The sequence below is a fragment of the Cryptotermes secundus genome, unplaced genomic scaffold (assembly GCF_002891405.2).
Source record: "Cryptotermes secundus unplaced genomic scaffold, Csec_1.0 scaffold407, whole genome shotgun sequence".
Lineage (NCBI taxonomy): Eukaryota > Metazoa > Arthropoda > Insecta > Blattodea > Kalotermitidae > Cryptotermes > Cryptotermes secundus.
The window spans coordinates 2,813,983-2,836,954 of record NW_019741981.1 but is presented as its reverse complement, the minus strand read 5'-3'; the positions used below and the strand labels follow the sequence as shown (position 1 = coordinate 2,836,954).

General features: G+C 37.9%; 1 protein-coding gene across 1 annotated transcript in view; it reads right to left on the bottom strand.

Moving 5' to 3' along the window:
- The window catches only part of LOC111872924 (transport and Golgi organization protein 1), a 35,562-nt gene extending 12,959 nt beyond the window's left edge, over window positions 1-22,603 (bottom strand). Inside the window, exons 1-11 of the mRNA XM_023867214.2 lie at window positions 22,402-22,603; window positions 22,023-22,156; window positions 19,594-21,814; window positions 16,966-17,102; window positions 13,525-13,641; window positions 11,656-11,850; window positions 10,045-10,269; window positions 8,724-8,795; window positions 6,199-6,294; window positions 3,271-3,562; window positions 1,677-1,815 (exon numbers count right to left, since the gene is read on the bottom strand). Coding sequence (XP_023722982.1) covers window positions 1,677-1,815; window positions 3,271-3,562; window positions 6,199-6,294; window positions 8,724-8,795; window positions 10,045-10,269; window positions 11,656-11,850; window positions 13,525-13,641; window positions 16,966-17,102; window positions 19,594-21,814; window positions 22,023-22,156; window positions 22,402-22,507 — 3,734 coding nt within the window. The 5' untranslated portion in view covers window positions 22,508-22,603. The remainder of the gene's footprint in view (window positions 1-1,676; window positions 1,816-3,270; window positions 3,563-6,198; window positions 6,295-8,723; window positions 8,796-10,044; window positions 10,270-11,655; window positions 11,851-13,524; window positions 13,642-16,965; window positions 17,103-19,593; window positions 21,815-22,022; window positions 22,157-22,401) is intronic.
- Window positions 22,604-22,972: the final 369 nt, after the last annotated feature.

Genomic DNA, 22,972 nt, shown 5'->3' with positions numbered 1-22,972 from the left:
TCATCAAATCCACATACAGATTCTGAAATCTGTTCTGATCATGTGGAACAACATACCATCTGAATAATTCAATGGCTCTAAAATCAGACTATGTATCTACTACATGCCATGTAGCAATGACAAGCAAGCACTCTTGCCACACAGACTCAGCCACATTTTTTTATTTATCTCAGCCTTCAAACATAAGGATGGAATATATGAACTATACACACATTTGTAAGATCTGAGGTTTTCACAGCAGTGACTATGAAGAAAGCGGTCTTCTGGGATGTGGCACCATGTAGATAGTGTGTTCACTGACGTTTGGGAGGAATGTATCGCCTCCATCTTCAGGGTAGAAGAAAAAATAAGAAAATCTACAAGCGAAGAACCAGCGTAAGCAGGTGCTAACAGACTAAAGTCGAGAATAAACCCAGCTGTATAAGAGCCAGAAGAGAAGGGAGAGGGGCTACATGGGAAATCAGTAGAGAGGAGAGGGGAAGGGTCTGGGGAGGTGGGCCAGCAGGTAGCAGGCCAGAGTAGTTACAGAATATTGTGTCGAGGGAGAAAGGCAAGGTTAATAGAAGGGCATTAACCCGTAAGCTTCAGGGTTGCAATGCGAGTTGGGCATGGACTAGCCTTGAGGATCTGGCGTCATGTCCCGGAGGTTTCTTGAGGGAACTGATGAGAGGTTTCCATGACTTGCTGAGACAAACCCCCACCTCTCTGTTCATATTGTTGGGATGGAGTTCAAACTCAATGGCCTCCCTAATGATGCGATCCATATATCGGGTCTTGGTGGCAAGGATGAAGGTATTCTGAAGCTGAATGCAGTGTCCCAAATCGATACTGTGTTCAGCCACAGCCGACTTGTCCAGATGTTTGAGACAGATGTGCCGCTGATGCTCCTTCAACCTTGTGTCAACGGAATGGCCCATCTGTCCAATATAGACTTTGCCGCCACACTCACATGGGATACTGTATACACCCAGTGACCTTGGCCCCAGGCTATTTTTGACTGGCAGGAGGACACTAGATAATTTCTTCGGAGACAGGCCCACTGATTTGATGTTGTGCCAGGACAACACTCTGCTGATTCAGTTGAATATAGTCCCAACATAGGGCAGGAAAGAGACTGAGTCCGGTTTATCATTGGGCCAACTGATGTTTGGACATTGGTTGAGAACTCTGTGGATCTGCCAGTGGTTGTAATTGTTCTGCCTGAAAACGTCCCCCAGGAGCATCAACTCCACATGTAGGCTGTCTTGATCGCGTAGAGCTGTAGCCCTGTGCACCAGTCTCGAGAGTACAGCTTGCTTGTTCAATGGGTGGTGGCGGTGGGACGCAGCGTTAAGGTAGAGGTTTGTATGGGTGGATTTGCAGTACACTCTATGGCCCAGAGAACCATCAGGTCTCCTGTAAATATATATATCCAGGAAGGGGAAGTGGGCCTCAACTTCAGTCTCCATTGTGAGCTGAATGCACTGGTGAATACTATTCAGATGGTTCAGAAGTGTTAACACAATATCTACACGGTGCCACATCCCAGAAGACTGCTTTCTTTATACAGACATTTACTTTTTTCTTTCATAGTGATGAATTTGTGTAAATTACAAAATGAAATACAGTACATATGATACTGTCATCAATATACTATGGTCATCCTTTAAATTATAAGCGAGGGAAAATATACTTACTTCTGAAGTTGAGTTTCTTTCTCTTTGAAATAGTTAGACAAAACTTCAAGTCTTGTTTGAGCCTCGATTTTTTCCCTCTCAGCTTCTTCATAATTTCCTCTCAATCTAGTAACCTCTTCACTAATAACCATCACATGGTCTGAAAATTATAAATTAAGAAGTATTAAGACCTGTCCCCATTTTGTTCTGTGAAATTATATTGGACTATAATATATCATAAGGAAGATACCAATCAATATTATAAAGAGAGATTCTTACCTTTGTTGACCAGATCACAGCTCTGTGCTTCACGGTGACCAAAGCAATGCCGGCTACAAGGAAGATACAAATTTTGCTGATGAATCAGTATGCCTGATGGCTGATAATGTTAGGAATTCAGGGGAGTCAATAATTCTGTGCACTGGTTGGTGGCAATATTATGTTTCATGTATGTGAAATGCAGATCTGCTACAAAGTGTTGGCGAAAATTTTGATGTAAATTTCATGATGAAAGAGTTCCTAGCAGACAAACAATTCACAATTTCATGATTAAACTTAGATCAATAGGACTCATTTAACATACAAGGAAAAAACATAAGTGCTAAGAGCTTACTAAGGAAAAGTTAGATGATATAGGAGCCAGACTTGAACCAGCACCTAGACAATCACTGAAATATCTAGCTCAAGAGACTAGAGTGTCAAAGTCTAGTGCAAGAACAGCAACACAATTTCTGAAGCTTAGACCCTATAAAACAACAGTAATCCAAGCCTTGCAGCCTCATGATCCAGCTAGCAGGGCTCACTTTTGCATTTGGTTTCTACAGTCTGTCATCGAAGGTGAGATTTCTCCACAATTGACATTCTTTTCTGATGAAATGTGGTTTCACTCGCAGGGATACATAAATATGCAAAATAATCACTACTGGAGTTCACAGAACCCACATCTAACCCTTGAAGTCCTGCTCCATTCAATGAAAGTTTGTGTTTGGTGTGCTGTAAGTGGAAGAAGGATTGTTGGCCCTGTGTTTTTAATGAAACAATTAATTGTGAAAGATATGTACAGGTCACATTCTTGGACAACTCTCCCCAGAGTTACTAGAAGCAGAAAGACATTATGACTGGTTTTACCAAGACTCAACTACTGCCCACACTGCACATGCCTATGCAGGCTTTATCCAATGTCTTTGGGGACAGAATAATCAGCAGTGGTTTTGGCCAGCACATTAACCCTATCTCAATCCTTGTGACTGTTTTTTCTGGGGTTGTTCGAAGGACAAAGTATACAACAGCAAGCCCTAGATAGAAGAACTAAAAGAAAATATTCATAGGTAAAGTGCAAATATTCCTGCAGAACAGCCTCAAAGGTTAAAACAGAACTTCTTCCACCGATGAGAGGATTTTCTATGTCTAGAGTGACAGCATTTTCAACACCTCCTGTGATCTGTGAATTGTAATTATTTCATTCCAAATGTTACTGACCAATAGGCATATTGATTCTTTGGAAAAATTCATGTGTGTCTCGCAGCTGGGGGTGCACTGGTCACCATGAAGCACAGATCTGTGAACCGGTCAACAAAGGTACGAACCTCCTCACTGATACAAAAATGTACCTTACCTTCAAGCAATTTTCTTGCATCTACTTCACCTTGAAGTTTCTCAGCTAATGTATCTCGTTCAATAGTCATAAGTTTCAATTCTGATTTGTAGCTTCCCACATCCAATAATACCTGGAGTTTATCATCGATCTCTTCATCACTAGCATTCTTCAGCTGTTTCACACAGTCTTGTAACACTGCTATCTCACTTTCTTTTGTGAGTATATTGTGTTTAAGTTCAGTTACTGTTTCCTGCAATGTGCTCTTTTCTTTCTGAAGTTGATCAATATCCCTGCTTATTCTGTCTTCTTCCTACAGAGACAGAAAGATAGTCAACACCCCTTAATATCCAACTTAGCACCACTTATTGCACTACTCCTAACTTAACAGGTTAGATGCCAACTTCCCAGATTGTCAGCATTGATTCAAGGCCAGTATAACTTGCGAATTTTGAGGCAGGAAAAATGGCACTGGTGCAGGTTCGCCTCTGAATACTTCAGATTTCCCCTGACAGCTGGAATTGCATCGCTACTTCACTCTTTTCAACACCATCCCTGAGAGGCGCAACAACCTGGCTAGTCAACAAAATAGCACCACCTCAGTTTTTTGTCATGGTCTCGCCTCTGAGCAAGAATTTGGCAAGAAATAGAAAATTAATTAATTATTGGAATAATAAGCCATCCAGTGTAACAAATTTAATATAGTACACCAAAGCATATGTATAGACTTACATAATGTCATGTTTATAAGTAACTGATCATAAGCTGGGTTCCGACTGGATTCACTGACCACTTTAACACACGACTAGTGACAACACTTTTATAGTGACATTGTTGATTTCCACACTTTACAAATCATTACAGCACATGCTAAGTCTTTTCAATCTGCTGTGTCTTCACCAGTTGCTCCTTGGTAATGGCTTCTAGAGCACAGATTCTTCAGCTTCTGTGCTCACTTTGTTGCCCACTGGCTCTCAACTCTCCCTTACAACTCAACTAAATTTTAAATTTGTTCCACTGATAACCCCATGGCACCAACAGTGTAAAGAAACACTCTTTTCAACAGTTCCTCTATTGTTGTGGACTCATTGTTGTGGGGAGATTTTTGTTTGTAAAGGCATTACTCAATAATGGCTGCATATATTTGCTTATTAAGAATCTGTTCTCTAGTAGCAGATGCTGTTCCACTGTTTCACGATCATTATGCTGTAATGGGTCTACACACTACAACATTTTGGACCTTGGGGCCATTCTCAGAGGCATGACAAGTAAACGATATTAGTACAAATATTAGAGAATATACGGAACTACATTTAGCTTTACACTTGCAGGTCTTAAAATATGGTTCACATTTATAAGTCATTAAAATTGTACACAATATACTCTTAAAAGTTTTTAAAGTAAAAGTATGTATAGTTTTGACTTATATTTTCCAAGTAATAAATTAGCTAAAGTGCAGATGGGTGAATATTAATCAGGAATTAGGACATTCAATAATCTACCACAAGGCATCAGAAATCTATTAAATGATATTACTAAATTTCAACATGCTCTAAAAGACTTTCTTCTTGCTGGTTCATTTTATTCTTTAAATGAATATTATGAATGGAACACAAGGGGTGATCTTGGTTCTTATAAATAGTATCTAAAATTAACCTTAACAAGTCCTGTTAACTAACTAAAAATATATAATCATCTATTTTAGATCCGCATACATACCAACAATGACTTATTTATTTTGACATACAATCTCTTGTTGTTTTATGAATGTATTTATTTATTTATGAATGTACTTATTACCATAATTTTTAGTACACTTCTGAGAGAAGGTGTTGACTCGCCTATTACCATAGTAACGACAGCACTACGATGCCGCTACGTACCGCTGGGGAGGGAGGGGGTGTCCTCCAAAGCGCGCCACGTCACAATATGCATTGTTTTTATAAACTGGATGAATTTTATTAAGATAAAAGGTTAATATGTTCTCATCTAGTATTTAAGTCTTGTAGTCACATTTTATTATGTTTAGTGACTGTGTTGTCTGTGTTTTATATTATGTTATTTTGACTTGTTCCAGAGATTGGTTGGAACATTTGTTTTGATTTTTGACGCATTCTATAGCCAGTGGTGTGACAACTTGTTTCTCGCCCTGTAATTGGATCTACTTGAATATAAGAATAAATTATTATTATTATTATTATTATTATTATTATAGGTCATTAGTTCTTCCTTCCATACAGCACACAAATATTACTACATTACTCCATGTCATACCTTCTGTTTCTTTTTTGTGTGATGTTGGGCTCTTTATCTTACTATTTATTAAAAATATCTGTCCTATTGGCCGTGTGCAGTGTGTGTACTGGACTGGAGTTTGCTGAAGTAGTATGAGGGATAAAAAGGAAGGTCTACTGCTACAAGTGTTCATACGAAGATTCCTAGTATTCCACTGTTCCAAAATTGTAGAGGATATCGGTGGAAAAGCAAGAAGGAACGAGACCACTATGAAGACCGAAACATAGGTGGGTGGATAATATTAAAGTGGATCATATAAGTAAGATGGGGTGGTATGGACTGGATTTATCTAGATCAAGATGGGGACCGTTGGAGGGCTCTTGTGACCATGGTAATGAACCTTCAGGTTCCATTAAATGTTGGGACATTCTTGAGTAGCTGCACAACTGATGGCCTCTCAAGAAGGGTTCAGTTCCATGAAATTGGTTAGTTATGTTTCATTATATGAAATTTAACCAAATACTTGACTGTCACTCAACCAATGTGCCTAATGTGGGAGAATGTAGTAAAATCAGATGTTCCATGCCGTACTTTACGTATTAAAACTGCACACAGGAAGCGTTCATGTAAACTGACAGCAGCAGGATAAACAGAACTTAAATGCCATCACAGAAAATTAAATAAAACTACTATAAGATACAAAGTAATACAAACCTCACATAGCTGTGCTTGTAGTGATTTATTCTTTTCCAACAACTCTTCTTCCATCTTCAGTTTAGCAGCGAGCACATCATTCAGATTTTCATTCGCCTAAAATTAAAATAATGCCTTGGTATACAGAAGTGCAACCTTAGAGTTCCATTCACACAGAGAAACTTCGTATATGAATAACCTATCAGTATTACAGGAATGCATTCATAGCCTTCATAATTTATCAGTTCACAGTAAAAGAATTTGATGATTATCAGCATCCACCAGAAAACTCACCAGCTTTGATCTAACATGATGGCTTCTACTGACATTTTAGTGGCTTTGTTATCATTACCACTAAATTTTCTTTGTGTAGACATATGGGGTACAGATTCAACACAGTGTAGATACTGATATATCACAATTCATGCAATGAACATGGCAAATGGAAACTATACTGTACACAGTGCACTACTGGATGCCAATAAGCCTAGGTACATGTAAACAAACATTCTATATATCATATACACAAAATGAAATTATTAGTTTCATTATTATTGTTGTTGTTATTATTATTCACTCATTCATTCATTCATTCATCATTGGCTCTACAGCCCTTTGTTAGACCCTGACCTCTTTTTCAGTTTCATAATCTTTTTATAAACATGGTAGGACTCCTTGGACGAGTGATCAGCCCGTTGCAAGGTTGCTATCTACACACAGGACAACATTAACACAGGATAAATGCACACACAAAAATCCATGCCTTTGAGTGAGTCATTATTATTATACAGGCAATTAGCAGAAAAATCAGAAAAATACTGAGTTTTGCATTTATGGCCACTGAAGTTGATATTAAAATTTCACTAGAGGTATTTGATGGCTCTGCAGGCCCTCCTTACATGGCTTCTCAGACTCTTACTTATCATGGAAAATTAGATGCATAGAAGATGTTATGTGTGTAAGCCAAATTTTCCTTTCAACCTTTGAATTCACCCTCCACCACTCACACAATATACTACTTCCCCTTTTTCCCACTTCTCTCAATCAGCCAGCCAGCAATTTCCTTTAAAGCAAGTGCTATGAATTAATACTGGCCTATGACTGCATTAAAATGAAGTTGAACTCATATTTCAAATTACAATAATGAAGTATACATTTTTTTTCCACATATATTCTTCGCAATTTTTCTTACCTATACTGGTAAAATTTTCCTGAATTCATTATTCTGTTTGTAATTTCTTCTTCCTTCTCCCACCTGTCATTACTTTCCTTCCTAAGTATTTAAAATTATGAATTTAAAAAATCTGAATACTCACATACTTTAGAGATGAGTACGTGAAACTGAACAGGCCTCACTGCGTACAAAATGAAGTAACGAAGAAGACCTTAGCCATACATCCAGTACTCCAGCTTGTTTTCTTAACCATACAATTATCCAAACTGACATTTAATACAAAATCTTTATAAACTGTAAATTCTTGTCCTTATATTTCATCATATACAAACCATAATGAAAAACAACTTATTTTTTTAAATTCTGGTTAGATAAATATTTCATATCACATTCTAATTCTCTGTACAATTTCTCAGAAATTTAATCAATTCTAAACCCAATTTGGGCCTCGTGTAAAGAAAGGGTTATAACTGATGACATGGACCAAAATTAAATTTGCGTGAAAAATTTCAGTGTAGATATTCAGTACAAAATTTAATAGAAATCCTTTGAACAGCTTTGGAGATGAAACACACACAGACAACCAAGACCTCTCCACTGGGCATCAACTTATGCAATATCACGATAAAAGACAAAATAATGATTGAGACATAATGGAACAAGATCTCTAGAGGAACTACCACAATAATCACGAATTTTTTCAGATGTCTTATATGAACAGGTAGAGCAGCTTTAGACACAGAATTTCAGAGAAAAACAGCATAGTTTGACCAAATGAAGGAGTATACACAGAGCACATAAACAGGACAGACAAAGTAAGGCCAAAGGTTGTAGGAAGAGAGAACAGAATGAGAATAGTTTACTATAGAGGCAAATCAAAAATGTAGACTACAACGACAATTTCAAGATTTTGCTAATCATTCATTAAGCAAAAATTCAGTAAACTAAAGTGAATTTCATACTAAGTGAACCAGACGTAATATGTACGGAAATAATACCCTAGAAAGGTGACTATATTAAACATGCACAAGCATGTGTGCACACAAAAACCGCCAACTTATGTAGGCAGCCAGCATCATAATACAAAGATGGCGTTTAGCTAAGTGGGGAGGGCTGGTAATATTTTCATATCTTGACATATTTTGGTTATAGTGAAAATTCATTATGCACACTGATGTAGTAGTATTAATTTTTCAATGCATTAATGCAAAGATATGTCACCTGAACATCCACATAGTGATGAGTTAGCAGACTGATTAAGTTCCTTATATAGAACCTTCCAATACCAGTGTTCACTGTGTTAAAATAAAACTCTAGTAATCATTTGAAGCACAAAAAATAATATACTTCATTCAACAATGTGTGTGTTTACCTTCAGCATATCTGCTTCTAAAGAGATAATTTTATGCTTTGCACCATTTAAATCAGCCTGCAGAGTTTCATTCTAGAAAGAAAACAGAAAAAAATACATTAAAATTCACATACTGGATAAACTGCGTATCAGTATACAGATACCCAAAAGCAATGTTCAAAATATCATAGAATGCAGACATCTTTTTTTTTTTTTATTGCTAGTGGGGTGGGACTAAGTCCCTTGTACTGAGGCCACTTCTGGCCTATTCTACCAGCCCCAGATGATAGGTGAGGGTGATTGTGGAGCAATTGGTGGAATGAAGACTGGCAGGGGAAACCGAAGTACTCGGAGAAAACCTGCCCCAGCGCCACTTCGTCCACCACAAATCCCACTTGACCAGAACCAGGATCGAATGCAGGCCGCAGCGGTGGGAAGCCAGTGACTACTGCTTGAGCTATGGCGGGGCCCATGCAGACATGTTGCTGGGCAACAACCATGAAATTAGCAAATATACGGCAGCCGTTACTGAGTAACACCTTCACAAACAAACATGTTCCCATGCCAACAACTGAACTACAATTCAGGAGTGGTATTTTCTACCCAGTCCATGCCAAAGTGCTATAGGTAGAACAGGTCTAGAATTTAGTCGGTTGAGTTTGAGTCAATCTGAAGAGTAGGAGGTTGGTGTGAGTTGGCTGTCAGCCTGGGAATTATCATTAATGCAGTACAGTAAGGAATTGGTTGGTTAGTTAATTAGTCAGAGAACTGCAGTGCAGTCATTGTGAGCTGTTGCTGTTAGAAGCTGGTAGCTGTGGCATGGAGACAGTTGGGGAACCCAGAGTAAGCGAAATATCCAAAATTGGAAGCTGTTACTGGTAATGTAACTGCAGACAGAGAAGACTTAGTATGTGCTGTAGTGAACTGCAGTGTGTGTGAATTAGCGATAGTGCTATAGTTACTTGTAGTTACAATCTGTAAGTGGTCAGTAAATCCAATTTCCAATCCAAACCCCATCTATAGTCACTCATACATGTGACAATATTCATTTTAATTTAACACTGTTCAAAAGATAAAACTCAGTTCACCACACGAATGTGTTGCATTACATACTTAAGTCAGATACAGGGAAACCACCATTTAAGGTTTCTTTGTGGGTTTTAATGCTACTTTAAAGAAGATTTTATATGGAGGAAATTTAAAACGCAAGATTAGTGACTTGGATATCACTGAAACTGAATTTTAAATGGGGAAAAGCCTTAAATTAAATAACATTAAATTGGGGTTCCACTGTATGTTGCTAAATTAGAGCACTGTGGGACAAAATATTAAACAAGTATACCTCTAGGATTTTATCATTCAGGGAAGCAGTCATTGTGGTGATAGTGCTTTGCTGTGAATCTAGTTGCTTCTGCAGTTGCTCCACACTCTTCATGACTGTGTCAGAACCATGCTGAGCTGAGAGGAATTCTGAGAGCATGCGGTTCAGCTCAAGACCAGCCTCTGTAGCCACCTCCAGTTCCTTCTCAAGAGATGCTACCTGCTCCTCAAGCTCTGCTCTGACAACCTACACAGAAACAAAACTTCACTACTGAAAACCATTATGTCAGAACTCTCTCATTTCACAAAAGGCATGACCACTGAAAGTGGTACAAACATACCAGTACCGCCAAACCTTCCTCCCATACCATCATGGTGCTTAATCAATTAGTTAGTTAGTTATTGGAGAGGGTGGGTTTCCCCATGCACTTAGACCAGTACTGGTCCATTGTGCTTCCCTCTATGATATTCTGCCAGTCTCTATGGTGCGTACCATCAGTCCCGCTGAGCCAGCGAGTTCAGCCTCCACTAGCTTGGCAGTGTCTATAATGCTTCCCTCATCTATCAGAGGCCTTAGAGACTACTGTTGGGCGGGAAACATCCTTGAATTTAGCTCAGTGATCTCCTTTGGAGATATGAGGTTCTTTTACGTGCCGTAAAGCTACGACATGGGACACACAGCTTAAAGTCTCTCCCGGAGGACTTGTTCCCTGAATTTTTCCGCCCTTAAAAATTCGACAACCTCCACCAGGTATTTGAACCCGCGTACCACGAGTCATGAGGTGGGAACGTTACCTCTAGACTACAGAGGCCGCTGCTTAATCAATTTTACCACTCAATGATATATATTCTCTAGATACTGACACATCATAAAATAAACCCCCTCAAAACAACATATATCTGAAGTGAGCTTCAAAATTTACTTGTGTGGCACTACATGGAAAACACTAAAACACACTGGGATACAGACATCAAAATATGGACAATAAATTTTGTGATACATATAAATAAAATATATATATTTAAAAATTAGGTGCACAAGATCATCTATGTCATTTCCTCCAAAAGCTGTGAATGCTGTCGTACATACTGTTATACAAAAGCAAATCAAATATTCTAGGTAACAGGTACAATGTGTAAGTACATAATAATTTACATTGCAGAAATTTGTTTTGTTAGAATGTAGCAGTTTTAGTGAATTTAATCATGCGAGAATAGAGCAGCAACATTTCTAGTGTTCATGTTTTTCCCAAATAATTAAAACCCGTAAAACTATGGGATTCAAAGGACCTGAACTTTGTTTGTAACATAATCATTTTATAAATTCACCCTTAATATAAACCAAATTCAAAGTAATTCAGAAATCTCTGATCAGGAAGACTAAGATAATGTTAGGACACCCAGGCACAAATGGATGGATAATATAAAAATGGGCCTTGAAGAAACAGTGCATGAATGTGTGAGTGAAATGAACTGGTTTAGGATAGGATAGGTTTCTGTGACCCAATAATGAACCTTCAAAGCTTCTTAAAAGCAGGCTATTTCTTGATGGTCTGAGTAACTATCAACTTTTAAAGATCTGGCACCATGAAGCCAGTTTGTTACTAACTATCCATCTTTAGTATGACCTTACCTTAGATTTTTCCAGTTCAGCATTTAGTGTCACAACCATTTCACTGTTATTTAAAGAGGAACTTTCAATAGAGAGGAGTTTTTCCCTTGTGGCTTCTAAATCATCCTTCAGTATCAGACATTCTTTAGATGATACCAGTAATTCCTTCTCCAAACCATTGATTTTAGCAACCAATGAGCCATCTCTTCTTCTTCTCTGGGAAGCAAACATTTATAACATTCTGGAGAGAGATATTACCTTCTAAACATAACCTAATGCACCAATGAAATTAAAATAAAATATGAAATGGACAAATATCGTCAGTTAAATAACAAATATAGTAATCCAGTATTAAGTAACAGTTAACAAACTGATATATTGGGTTTCTGGACTTTATCCATCGTCCTGGTTTTTAAGATAACTAATAAAAACCCAACAGAATAGGTGTTTTCCTTCACCTGAGGACGGAAACAGATCCAGTTTCCAAAACGTCGTGTTTTTATTAGTTATGTTAAAAACTAGGATGATGGATAAAGTCCAAAAACCCAATATATCAGTGTGTTATACACCATCCTCAGAATCCTATAGTAACTAACAGTTAACAAAGTTAATCTTTCTGATATAGAATTTACACAAAAATGTACTTTTTAAAAATGACATTAAAAGATAACTCACAAAAGTATAAAACTAACTAATTAAAGCTGAGCCATTCTTGATAATCCACCAATTCTGCAGCTACTCAAGAACTTCCCAGCATTTTATGGAACCCAAAGGTTCATTACCATGTTCCAGGAGCCCTACACTGGATGCTATCCTGAGTCATATTGATCCAGTCCAAAAATTCTGATCCATTTTCATTCTTCATCTAATCTTATACAGTTGATATATAAATAATTTTTAATTATTATTCAGGAAAAAAGACCTACCAGATCCTTATGTAATGATGTAGTGCAATAAAAATAGTGGAGCTACATTATTATTAATTTGAAGAAAACAGGTACTGCATACATAGACTAAGTTGTGCAAATCTGTGTTAAAAAATGCATTCACTGATGTTATGACAGCAATTCTAATCTTATTGCAAGAGTAAACCATACTGGATTTATCACAAACAATACTATAAGGGCAGTACTTTGAATCAAAGAGCAAACTTTTATACATGGACAGTAAACTCCAAGTTACCTGGTACTGAACCAGCTGCAAATGTGATGCAAATGGCAAAAATTTCAGAGAAAAATTTACACATTTTATAAAGTTACTTTAAAAACAAACTTGCAATATGCATTAAGTCCACTGAGTTTCTCTCACACAACCAGCAGATTCATTTTACCAGCAGGCCCTATCCCCCACACATGCTGGATAGTGGAGAGCCTGCTGTACCCATGCATGCATGCACAGGTTTATATCAATTTTTCATTTACTGTTACTTATTTACTGATCGAGCTACCGCCACTTGTCAGCAGAGTTAGTGCCAACTTTAGTGGATAGAGGGTGTCGCGTGGTCAGTGCAACAGATCCCCACAGCCATTAATTAATTCGCTTGCAGACTACAGGCCACAGAGTTTGTTTTGTTTTTTTACTCATTTATAATATCCTTAATGATATCTTCCACATTTTATTAAAAGCACTGATGGCCACAGGTGGTCCATGAAACATAGCCTGCTGATCCTTTGCTTTATACAATAAAAAAAAACTATCCCTGTAACAGGCCATGGAGGCTCACGGGGTTTCGAGACATCAAGGCTCCTACATTTTCTAGATGATCAGCTCACAGATGGCAGTGAGGCTGTCAGCCTTACATGCCAGCTGCCCTTATCCACAGAAGATTCCTGGTACTCATTTCTGTTTGAGGCTCAAATGTGAACACCATAATCTGAAGCAGCACCTTACCTCAATGTAATAATGTCCTAATGAAAACAGTAATACTGTAGCAGCAGTAATGAGGTAGACAACAGTCTCATAAGATGATTGCTGCACGTCCATTGTAAAGTTACCATCTTCAGGGAACTGAAAATACAGTGAACAACTTTATATATTGGTGAGATATGGCAGCTCAGTCATTACAGTGACTGACTATAAGTCCACTGACCAGGATTCAATTCTTAGTAAAGGTAGCAAATTCTGTCTTTGACATCACATCCAGACTAACTCTAAGGCCCACCAATTCTCCTACTCAGCAACTCCTGGAAGGTGTGGATAAAGGGGACAGGGCATGAAGCTAACCATCCACTTCCATCTATAGCCAAGGGTATGACCTTCATTCTTCCAAATGTCTTCATGGTATGATGTTTAAATTATGCACAGTGATATTACCTTTACCCCTTACATTGTATCTTGATTAGGAAAAGAAAAAACAGTCTACTGAACAAATCTCACACAAATTCAAGCAAAATATACACATGCATAAAGTGAGACTTTGTCTTTGTATTCATGAATTTAAGTCCCCCCCCCCTTTATGTATGTCTTCATTGGTTCCAGCTGAAAGCCCATAAAAACCATGTTAAATTTGTAAGTATTTCACATTTCCTCAAATGTATGATTTTCTCAAATTCTGATTTTATTTCTCTAGTCCTGACAATAGAAATTTGTTCAGTTTTACAGTTCAATATTCTGTGTGCACTTATTTAATTCTTTTGTTGTTTCCAACACGATATATTACACATTTCTTCTAGACTTTGTGCAATTTGGATGGAATTTCTCAAGAAGGTACAAGTACCATGTGTCCATCCACAGTACTTGTATTATGTTCCTTATGTTTTATTTAATGATGTTTTTGGTAATGAGACTATAAAGCATTAAATGATGGGATTATAAATGAATTGTAGAGGATTAGGATGGAAGTGGCTGTAGTCCAAGATATTATCCCAGAATTTGTCTGGAGGGACAGAGGAAAACCATGAAAAGCCTCAGTCATGACAGCCAGTGTCCTGGCCACAATTCAAACAAAGGACCTCCGAAACACAAGTCTAGAGCGTTACCTCTAAACCAACCTGTTCAATCCATTTCAGCTACATTACATCGTCAAACTCTCAAATGCCACATATCAATCTTAATAAAAGAACAGGGAAGTATATTCTTGTCCTACTGCAATGATTTAGTCACAACCTAAAAACTGAGTTTAAAATGTAGAAAAGTTACATTCTGCAATTCTAGCAACCACAGAAAAACCACCAGTTTAGCAATAAGGTATTTCTCAGAAATGTCTATAAACAAGCCATCTGAAGATACAGCTGACCAAGTAATATTTATCAAGAAAACTGAATGAAATAACATTTGAATGCACTTTTAATTTCATATGCAAACTTTGAAACAGCCACAATTGTTGTTTACAGAAAACATTATATAAATGAAACTTAGTAACTGAAGTATATGAACGACAATTATGATGCTGTAGTGTGTGTTGCAATATTATATGACTTTATTTGTCCCTGGTACCTCTCTAAATAAGCATTATTTTTTCCTGTGGCGCTACAGCCCCAATTTGGGCCTGGGCCTACCTCCATGAAACTCTCCGTTTCACTTCGGTTTACTAGATCTTACGCATACGGTAGGACTCCTTGGGCGAGTGATCAGCTCGTCGCAAGGCCTCTACCTGTAGACAAACACAGAAAAACGCACACAAACATCCATGCCCTGAGTGGGATTCGAACCCACGATCTCGGTTTCCGAGCGAGCGAAGACAGTACATGCCTTAGACCGCTCGGCTACTGTGACAAATAAGCATTATAGCTGTCACAAACATCTACACTTGTGCAAACATAAAATTATAAGTAAACTAATGGTTACATCAGTGTTTCTGGAACCTAAAATTGTTCACAATCAGAGGAGTCAGCATATTCGGCATTGACATATACATAATTTATATAATACCTTTCTACTGGGGAAATATATCATGCAGAAAAAACATCACCATTACCTTCCCACTGAGAATCAGGCCCACGTGGCTCATTACACATATTAAAAAACATAACCCTTATATGTTTTCAGGTCATCCTAAGCATCTACCCTCTCCAAATCTACAATTCTAACTTCCTTTCTGAATGCCATATTACCACAGCTTATTCTACCAACATGTTCCTATGTTGTAAAGGTAAGGCAAAGTTGTCCCTGTGCTTAACTAATACATCAACACACCATGAAGTTGTATGAGGGAGTGGAGATATAACTCAAATGTTCTCAACCTTCACACTACATGGAGGTCACCTTCACACCCTGGCCACTTTACCCCCCAGGGGAAAGAGCCTTCAACACCCACTGGAAAGGAGGCTGGGTGCAGCCCAGATCTAGTCTTGACACTGTGGAGTAGAGAAAAACCTCTTGGCCCTGCCAGGAATTGAACTTTGGCCATCCAGTCCACAGCCCATCACTATAGCAAACTGAGCTATCCCAGCTCCTGTTCCTCTGTTCTGTAATATAACATATTATTGGTGAAACTCCTAATTTTTATTTAGTCAAAACATTATAACCCGCTGTCCACTTCATAAAATGAATTTCAGCTGACAATGAAAGTGTTTTTTTTTAATTGCTAGTGGGGTGGGACTAAGTCCCTTGCACTGCGGCCACTTCTGGCCTATTGTACCAGCCCCAGATGATAGGTGAGGGTAATTGTGGAGCAATTGGTGGAATGAAGATTGGCAGGGGAAACCGAAGTACTCGGAGAAAACCTGCCCCAGCGCCACTTTGTCCACCACAAATCCAACTTGACCAGACCCGGGACTGAACCCGGGCCACCACGGTGGAAAGCCAGCGACTAACCACTTGAGCCATGGTGCGGCCGATACTGAGAGTTGCTTTACAGGAAGTGAAAACCCTTAAACCAAAGCCAACATGGTGGATCGACATGGGCTTCAAATCACCTGCTGAAAGTCAGCTCAATTGCTTTACATTAAAAAATACCTCACACCATATGAAAAATAGCCTAGATGCTATAAATATTGAAAGCAAATACAATTTAACATGATTGCACTTTTGAGTGTCTTAAAAAAAAGAAAGAAAGAAAGAAAGAAAGAAAGAAAGAAAGAAATATGCCCATGCAATTATAAAACGTAAATGTTAAGTTGCTTAGTTAATATCCTACACGTCAGTCTCATAATTCTCTCTCTTCATGAGACTAACGTAAGTATATTTGAATTACAATTTCTGGTTTTTAAATTATAATTTTAAAAACAAATAAAAACCACTTTTAATTATGTAGCAACTGATTTATGATAAAGTTACAAGAGAATTCCATAGTTCATCATCCATTTATGACCTACTTAAAGCAGAGGAAAGTATGCCATAAATATCATAAATTCAAATAATGCTGTAACCTGTGTTCTAACACGAACTTACCTCAACTGCCACAGTCTCTTCAGGTATACTGGGTACATTTTCTGGCTTCTGTAGCATGCTTGGGAGATAGCCAGGTACATCACTACAGTCTGAGTCAATGCCAGCAGAAGGGTCATAGTTCACTTTACAGGTTGAAGCTAAAAATAAAAACAATAACACTGACTGATGTAACAAAAAAATAACAGAAGTAACAGTGTAAACACTAATCACATAGTATAGGAAAGCACCAATTAAGATCTGCATAAACAATACCAGAAATAAATTCAATTCATAATCACAAGTCATGTATTACAACCACGATCAAATGGTCACATGTTAAGCATGAGTTTTCTTTTAACAAATCAAACCAAAATTAAATTTTCCTGACAACCTTCAGTGTTGACTCCCAATATAAAATTTAATTTATACACTGACCTAATCATTTTAGCTCCACTATGGCCCTGGGATCGAATCAGCATGTAACAGAAATGAGTACCAGGAATCTTCTTGGGGGTAAAGGGCACCCAGTGCTTAAGGCTGACAACCCCACCATAATCTGTGAGCCAACTCTCTAGTAAATGTGGAAGCCTTGACATCTCAAAACCCTATGGACCTCCATGGCATATTATAGGGATAGCTTCACCTCTTTGCCTCTTACCTTTTAAGTACTTTAAAGATGAAACAAAAGAACAGGCAGGCAGGCAGACACACATATACAACCTCACAATTTAGAGTTCAATCCATGTAATTTGTGCAAAGAAGGCATAATAATTCAAAAGTGTCAATCTATCCAAATATCTACACATTTCAAGGCACATCCATGAGGAACAAAGGCCTAAAACTCAGTTTAAATATCAAAGGACATAAGTACAGAATAATCCAAAATCCCACAAAACTAGTACAGATTTGGTATTGATCACAAAGTAATTCATCAGAATTGAAAATAAATTTTATATATATATACACATTCTTTGACCGCCTCTGTGGTCTAGTGGTCAGAGTTCATGGCTACAAATCCAGAGATCCTGGGTTCGATTCCCAGCGCTACTAGTTTTTCTGAGAAGTAGTGGGTCTGGAACGGGGTCCAATCAGCCTCGTGAGGATAACTAAGGAGCTATTTCAAAGAAACAGCACCTCTGCTATAGAAAACTGAGATTAATGGCTGAGGGGATCCGTTGCACTGACCAGGCAACACCCTCTATCCGCAATAGCTGGCACTAACTTCGCCGACAAGCAGCGGTCGCTCAGTCAATATGGTTCGTTTGCAGACTACACACCATAGTTTGTCTGTTTATATCTACATTCTTTAAGATGCAATCCCTGTTCTCCAGCATATGAACATATTCACACAGGTTAACACACCTCTCTAGCAAGAGTATTGAGAGATAACAGGCATGGTACTCTGGACTTTCTATAGATATGAATTAAGTCAGTTTGCTTTTATATAAGCCTATCTTTACATGACATGATAGACTGGTTACCTAGTAGGATTTATCAAGTACCATACACGGCAATGTTGTCATTAATATCTTTTTCATATTTTGAAGGTCCTAAGTTAAAATCTAGGCCACAACACCTGACACTCCAAAGTTACCACTGTTTTCCTTGGTTCCTCCACTAAAATACTTGAATAATACATATCTTGAAATGAGGCACAACCAGCCCCTTCTACATCCTTTCCAATTCATCACTCACAAACTCTTTACCAACATTACATAATGACCACATTCAAGGAAACATAATAAAATAAACTCAAAATATTACATAGCAAGTTATGACAGAAATAGAAAATTCACACGAATATTTCCTTCTCCGTGTAGTCCGGTTTAACGAAAGTTCTGAAGGATCTCTTCAGTGGCTCAAGATGGAAGGAGCATGTCCCTCCAAAAGATCAGTAAACTTCTACTAGATTACATGGCATCACATGCCAGATGACAGAAATTGCACAATGAAAAGTCATCTATGTCACATATTTAAAGTAAACTTCTCTCACACATACTCATTTTATGCCAAAATACAACTTTACACCACATTTTAGAGCTCTGAAAAATTCTGAGACTATTGTTCCTTTCATCCTTTCTTTCCTGAAGTATCCAAACTAGTAAGTATTATTACTGTCACAAACTTTTCACTGAGATGTACACAACACATTCTTCCTGGGCAGCTAATAATAGTTTGCCTACTCAAAAAATTCTACCCCCCTTTATGGATTATGAAGCTTCAATTACTGGGATCATAAGAGCTCAAAACTGGTCCTATCCTGAGGTAGACAAATTCACTCCACACGCTAACACATTATCTGATTTCATACATGTTTTTTAATTAATATTTATAATATTTATTTCAGTGATTGGAATGTGCTGTTAACTCTGTTCTACCGACAATGCTAATAATTCCAAAACACACTGTTATTTCTCACCATGCATGATTGCTGAAATGACATTAAACAGTTATTCTTATTAGCTAATGCAGCCTTTTGACAGGATGTTTAAATTTGTAAGTCACGGCAATCATCAACGAAAACAACTGTTTTTCCATCTGCAATTAATCAGGTCTTTTGAAAAAAGTTTTGTTTATGCAATTTATTTTACTTTGCAAATATTTTAATGACACTATGTAGTAACAAGGATAAGCTAAAATTTAACTTACATTTCTTTTCCTCTTCTTCTTTCAAGTGGTGGTATCCAGAACCACTAACAATATGTCCCGCATTCAAATCTCCCCCCACAGATGGCCAACCAGTATCTCCCACTTCACTCTTCATATTCTTGTTTTCTGCTTCGCCTGTGTGTGGAATTCTTTCAGTAGTAACATCCATCTTACTTTCATTTACCTCTCCTGGCACTTCAGGAATGTGTGAATCAGAGGATGAACCTCCAAACATGGATGTCAGTACTCCAATACCAGCTGACAGAGTGTCTGTTATGTCAGGGAATAATCCTCCAGAAGGTTTGATAATTTCTCCTTCTTCAGTGCCTTCCACAGGCAGTAACTGTTCCTCTGAAATGAAAGCAGATGCAGCTGTGGTAGTTTCTTCTGTAGAAGGTTCATATAGTGGAACTTCATCATACTGTTCCTCAGAAGAAGTTGCAGTTGTTGTTTCCATTTCTTCCTCTGTGGAATCAATGTGAGGTTCCTCTAACACGTTAGATTGAATGTCATCTTTTACCTCAGATGATGTCTCTGAACTATAATCTGTAACTTTATCAGTCACAAGATCTGGGTGTACATTTACATTTTGTGTTTCCAGATTTTCAGAAATATCTTCTGGACTACCAACAACTGAGTTTATTATTTCACCACTACCAACAATCACCTCTTTGCCTTCCTCGTTACGATCACTAGACAACTGATCATCTGTATCAACATTCCCTTGATTTGTGTCTACCTCTTTATCATGGCCACTTCCTTCTGTCTCTGTATCATTCTCGTGTACTTCTCCTATTTGTTTATGTTCCAATTCCTCAGCACTTCCAACACTACTTTCAGTCTGATCAGCATTAACATACACATTCTGACTTTCTGAAGCTGGTAATGGTGTTGAATGTGCAAGTACAGGTGGCTTATCTGTCGCAACTTCTTTGGAAGTTTCAAACATGTCTGTAAGGTGTTCTGACAACTCAGTGAGAAGTAATACGTCCTTTACACTCTCCTGTAAATTACGGCCAGCACCCTTACTGTTATCCACTGAAATCTCATTTATATTGGCATCACTTTCAAGTGACAAATGCGTAGTGTCTTGATCCTTAAGCTTCAATGTGTCAACATCTGATGGCTGTGAAGAGGCATCAATAATGTTTACAGATTTCACTTCTTCCACAGTTTTCTGAACATCAGTACTCGGTAATTCTGTAACCTCTTCACTTACTTCCTCTTCAGTCTCTCCATCCTCTTCATCATCATCGTCATCATCATCATCATCATCATACTCTTCTTCCTCATCCTCCTCTTCATCATATATCTCTCTCTCCTCAGTTTTAACATCCACCTTCTTCACAGGTTCCTCGATAATCTCTCTCTTATCTTCAACAACTTCTGGCCCCTTTTCATTTTTGTCTACAGAATCTATGGACTTGTGTTCTATATTCTGTGCTTCATGCTTATGTTGCATATCAGATCCTATCTCATTACCAGTAAGAGACTTTGTTTCTATCTTATCTGCAAGAAATACTGATTCAGCCTTCTTTTTATCAGATTCATATTCTGTCTTATGGACACTTTCTGCTACATTAACTTCAAGAGGCCGGGTTTCCTGCGTAACCTTCTCAGCATTGTCAGCACCCTTAAGCTCTGCAGATGTAGATGGTTCACTTACCACAGCAGGAGGAACTGAGGCTGGCTCATTACCAAGTTTTAATTTCTGTTTGGAAACTATGCTTGGCAGAGAGTTTAAAGTGGTAACTGTTGGTTGTACTTGTAGGAGATGTAAATCAGAGTCTGTCTGTTTTCCATCTGTTTCATAATACAGTGTAGTACCATCTACAACCTCAAAAGGCTGTTGAATAACCTCACTTTCTACTGGCTCAGCTGAAGCTCCACTACCAAAAAATGACTTACGGCCTACATCTGCAAAGGGTAAGTTAATCATGGAAGAATCATCAAGCAATGGTGTTTCTGTCAATATTCCTGATTCTGGATCTGGTTCTAATCCTGACTGCTCTATATCATTCAAGGTGGCTTCCAGATTTGATGCTGCATGACTATTCACCTCAACACTACTTACACTGAGAGATTTATCTGTCACATTTTCCACTGAACCATGTCTTATACCTTCTGCTTCTTCAGTATTCACAACAAATTTCAATGAACTCTTAAGTATCTTGTATTCTCTCACAAAGCTTTTAGGTACATAACCTCTTACTCCATTTATCTGAAAATGCAAACATTATGGCAACTTACAAAATAGAAATATAAACCCATACAATCATTATATCATACTACAACATTCACATTCAAAAGCAAAAACTTTCAATTTTAAACATTTGACAAACTATATGGCTCCAAAAGAAAGAAAAGTATAAGGTGATACTTCATTAAATTATTGCTGAATTTCCTCAAACTTCTAGAGTATGAATTACCTCTGCTCCCCATAAATCTGGTCTGGAACCAGCAGACTTGCTGTAAATTACACATTCTGTATCCATTGGGAAAGACAATATCCGGGAATCATTGCTGATATAACGAAGCAATGTCCTGCTTAAAGAAACAGGATCTAAAACAAAAGAAACCAATATAAATTAGTTTTCATTCCAATCAAAAGCAAACGCACAATATAAATCACAACAGTCCTCAGAGTCCTAATATCACAAAAAATTATTATGGAGGGTATATAAATTCAAATGAATCGTTCTAAAATCTAAAATATCTGGCACAGTACTCGATGTACTATTTTCAAACGTTCAAAATTCCTTAACATGCGTGAAGCAGGCCCAAGTAGAGCCATGACAACATACAAACCTGAACAAGTTGGATCCCCACAAAGTCTTTTGTCAGATATCATTCCTTCACAAATGTACACATTAACCAACATAATCAATAAAATAAAACGGCATGAAGGAAACATTTTCGTTATCGTATTTAACAATTCCCTAATCACCACATCACCATTATCACTCCGATACACCTCGGTCCCATTCACGTGGCGACATCTGGTGCGTATTCTTTGTATCCGCTGATTTTCTCTTCCTTGCACATTTTTTTTTTTTGTCAGTGGTCGTAGTTATTGGCGACGTTGGCGACTGATTGAACTGTACGCGGATGAGGGCGCACCAAGAAAACTTGCAACCGCAACGCAACCGCAATTTCCGAGAAATGTCGCCGATTTCAAGCAGACAACTAGTTTCCAGATTAGCAGACGCACACTGAGGAAACTTGTGTTTCATTAGTTGCTCTCATCATCTTAAGTGGGTATGTTCGTCCAATGTAATGCATGATTGTATTTTTTTAATTTCGTGCACTTACCTTCTGCAATGGAAGATAATAATACTGATCCTGTCATAATATGGTGGTAGTTGAGACGGGTTGAGAC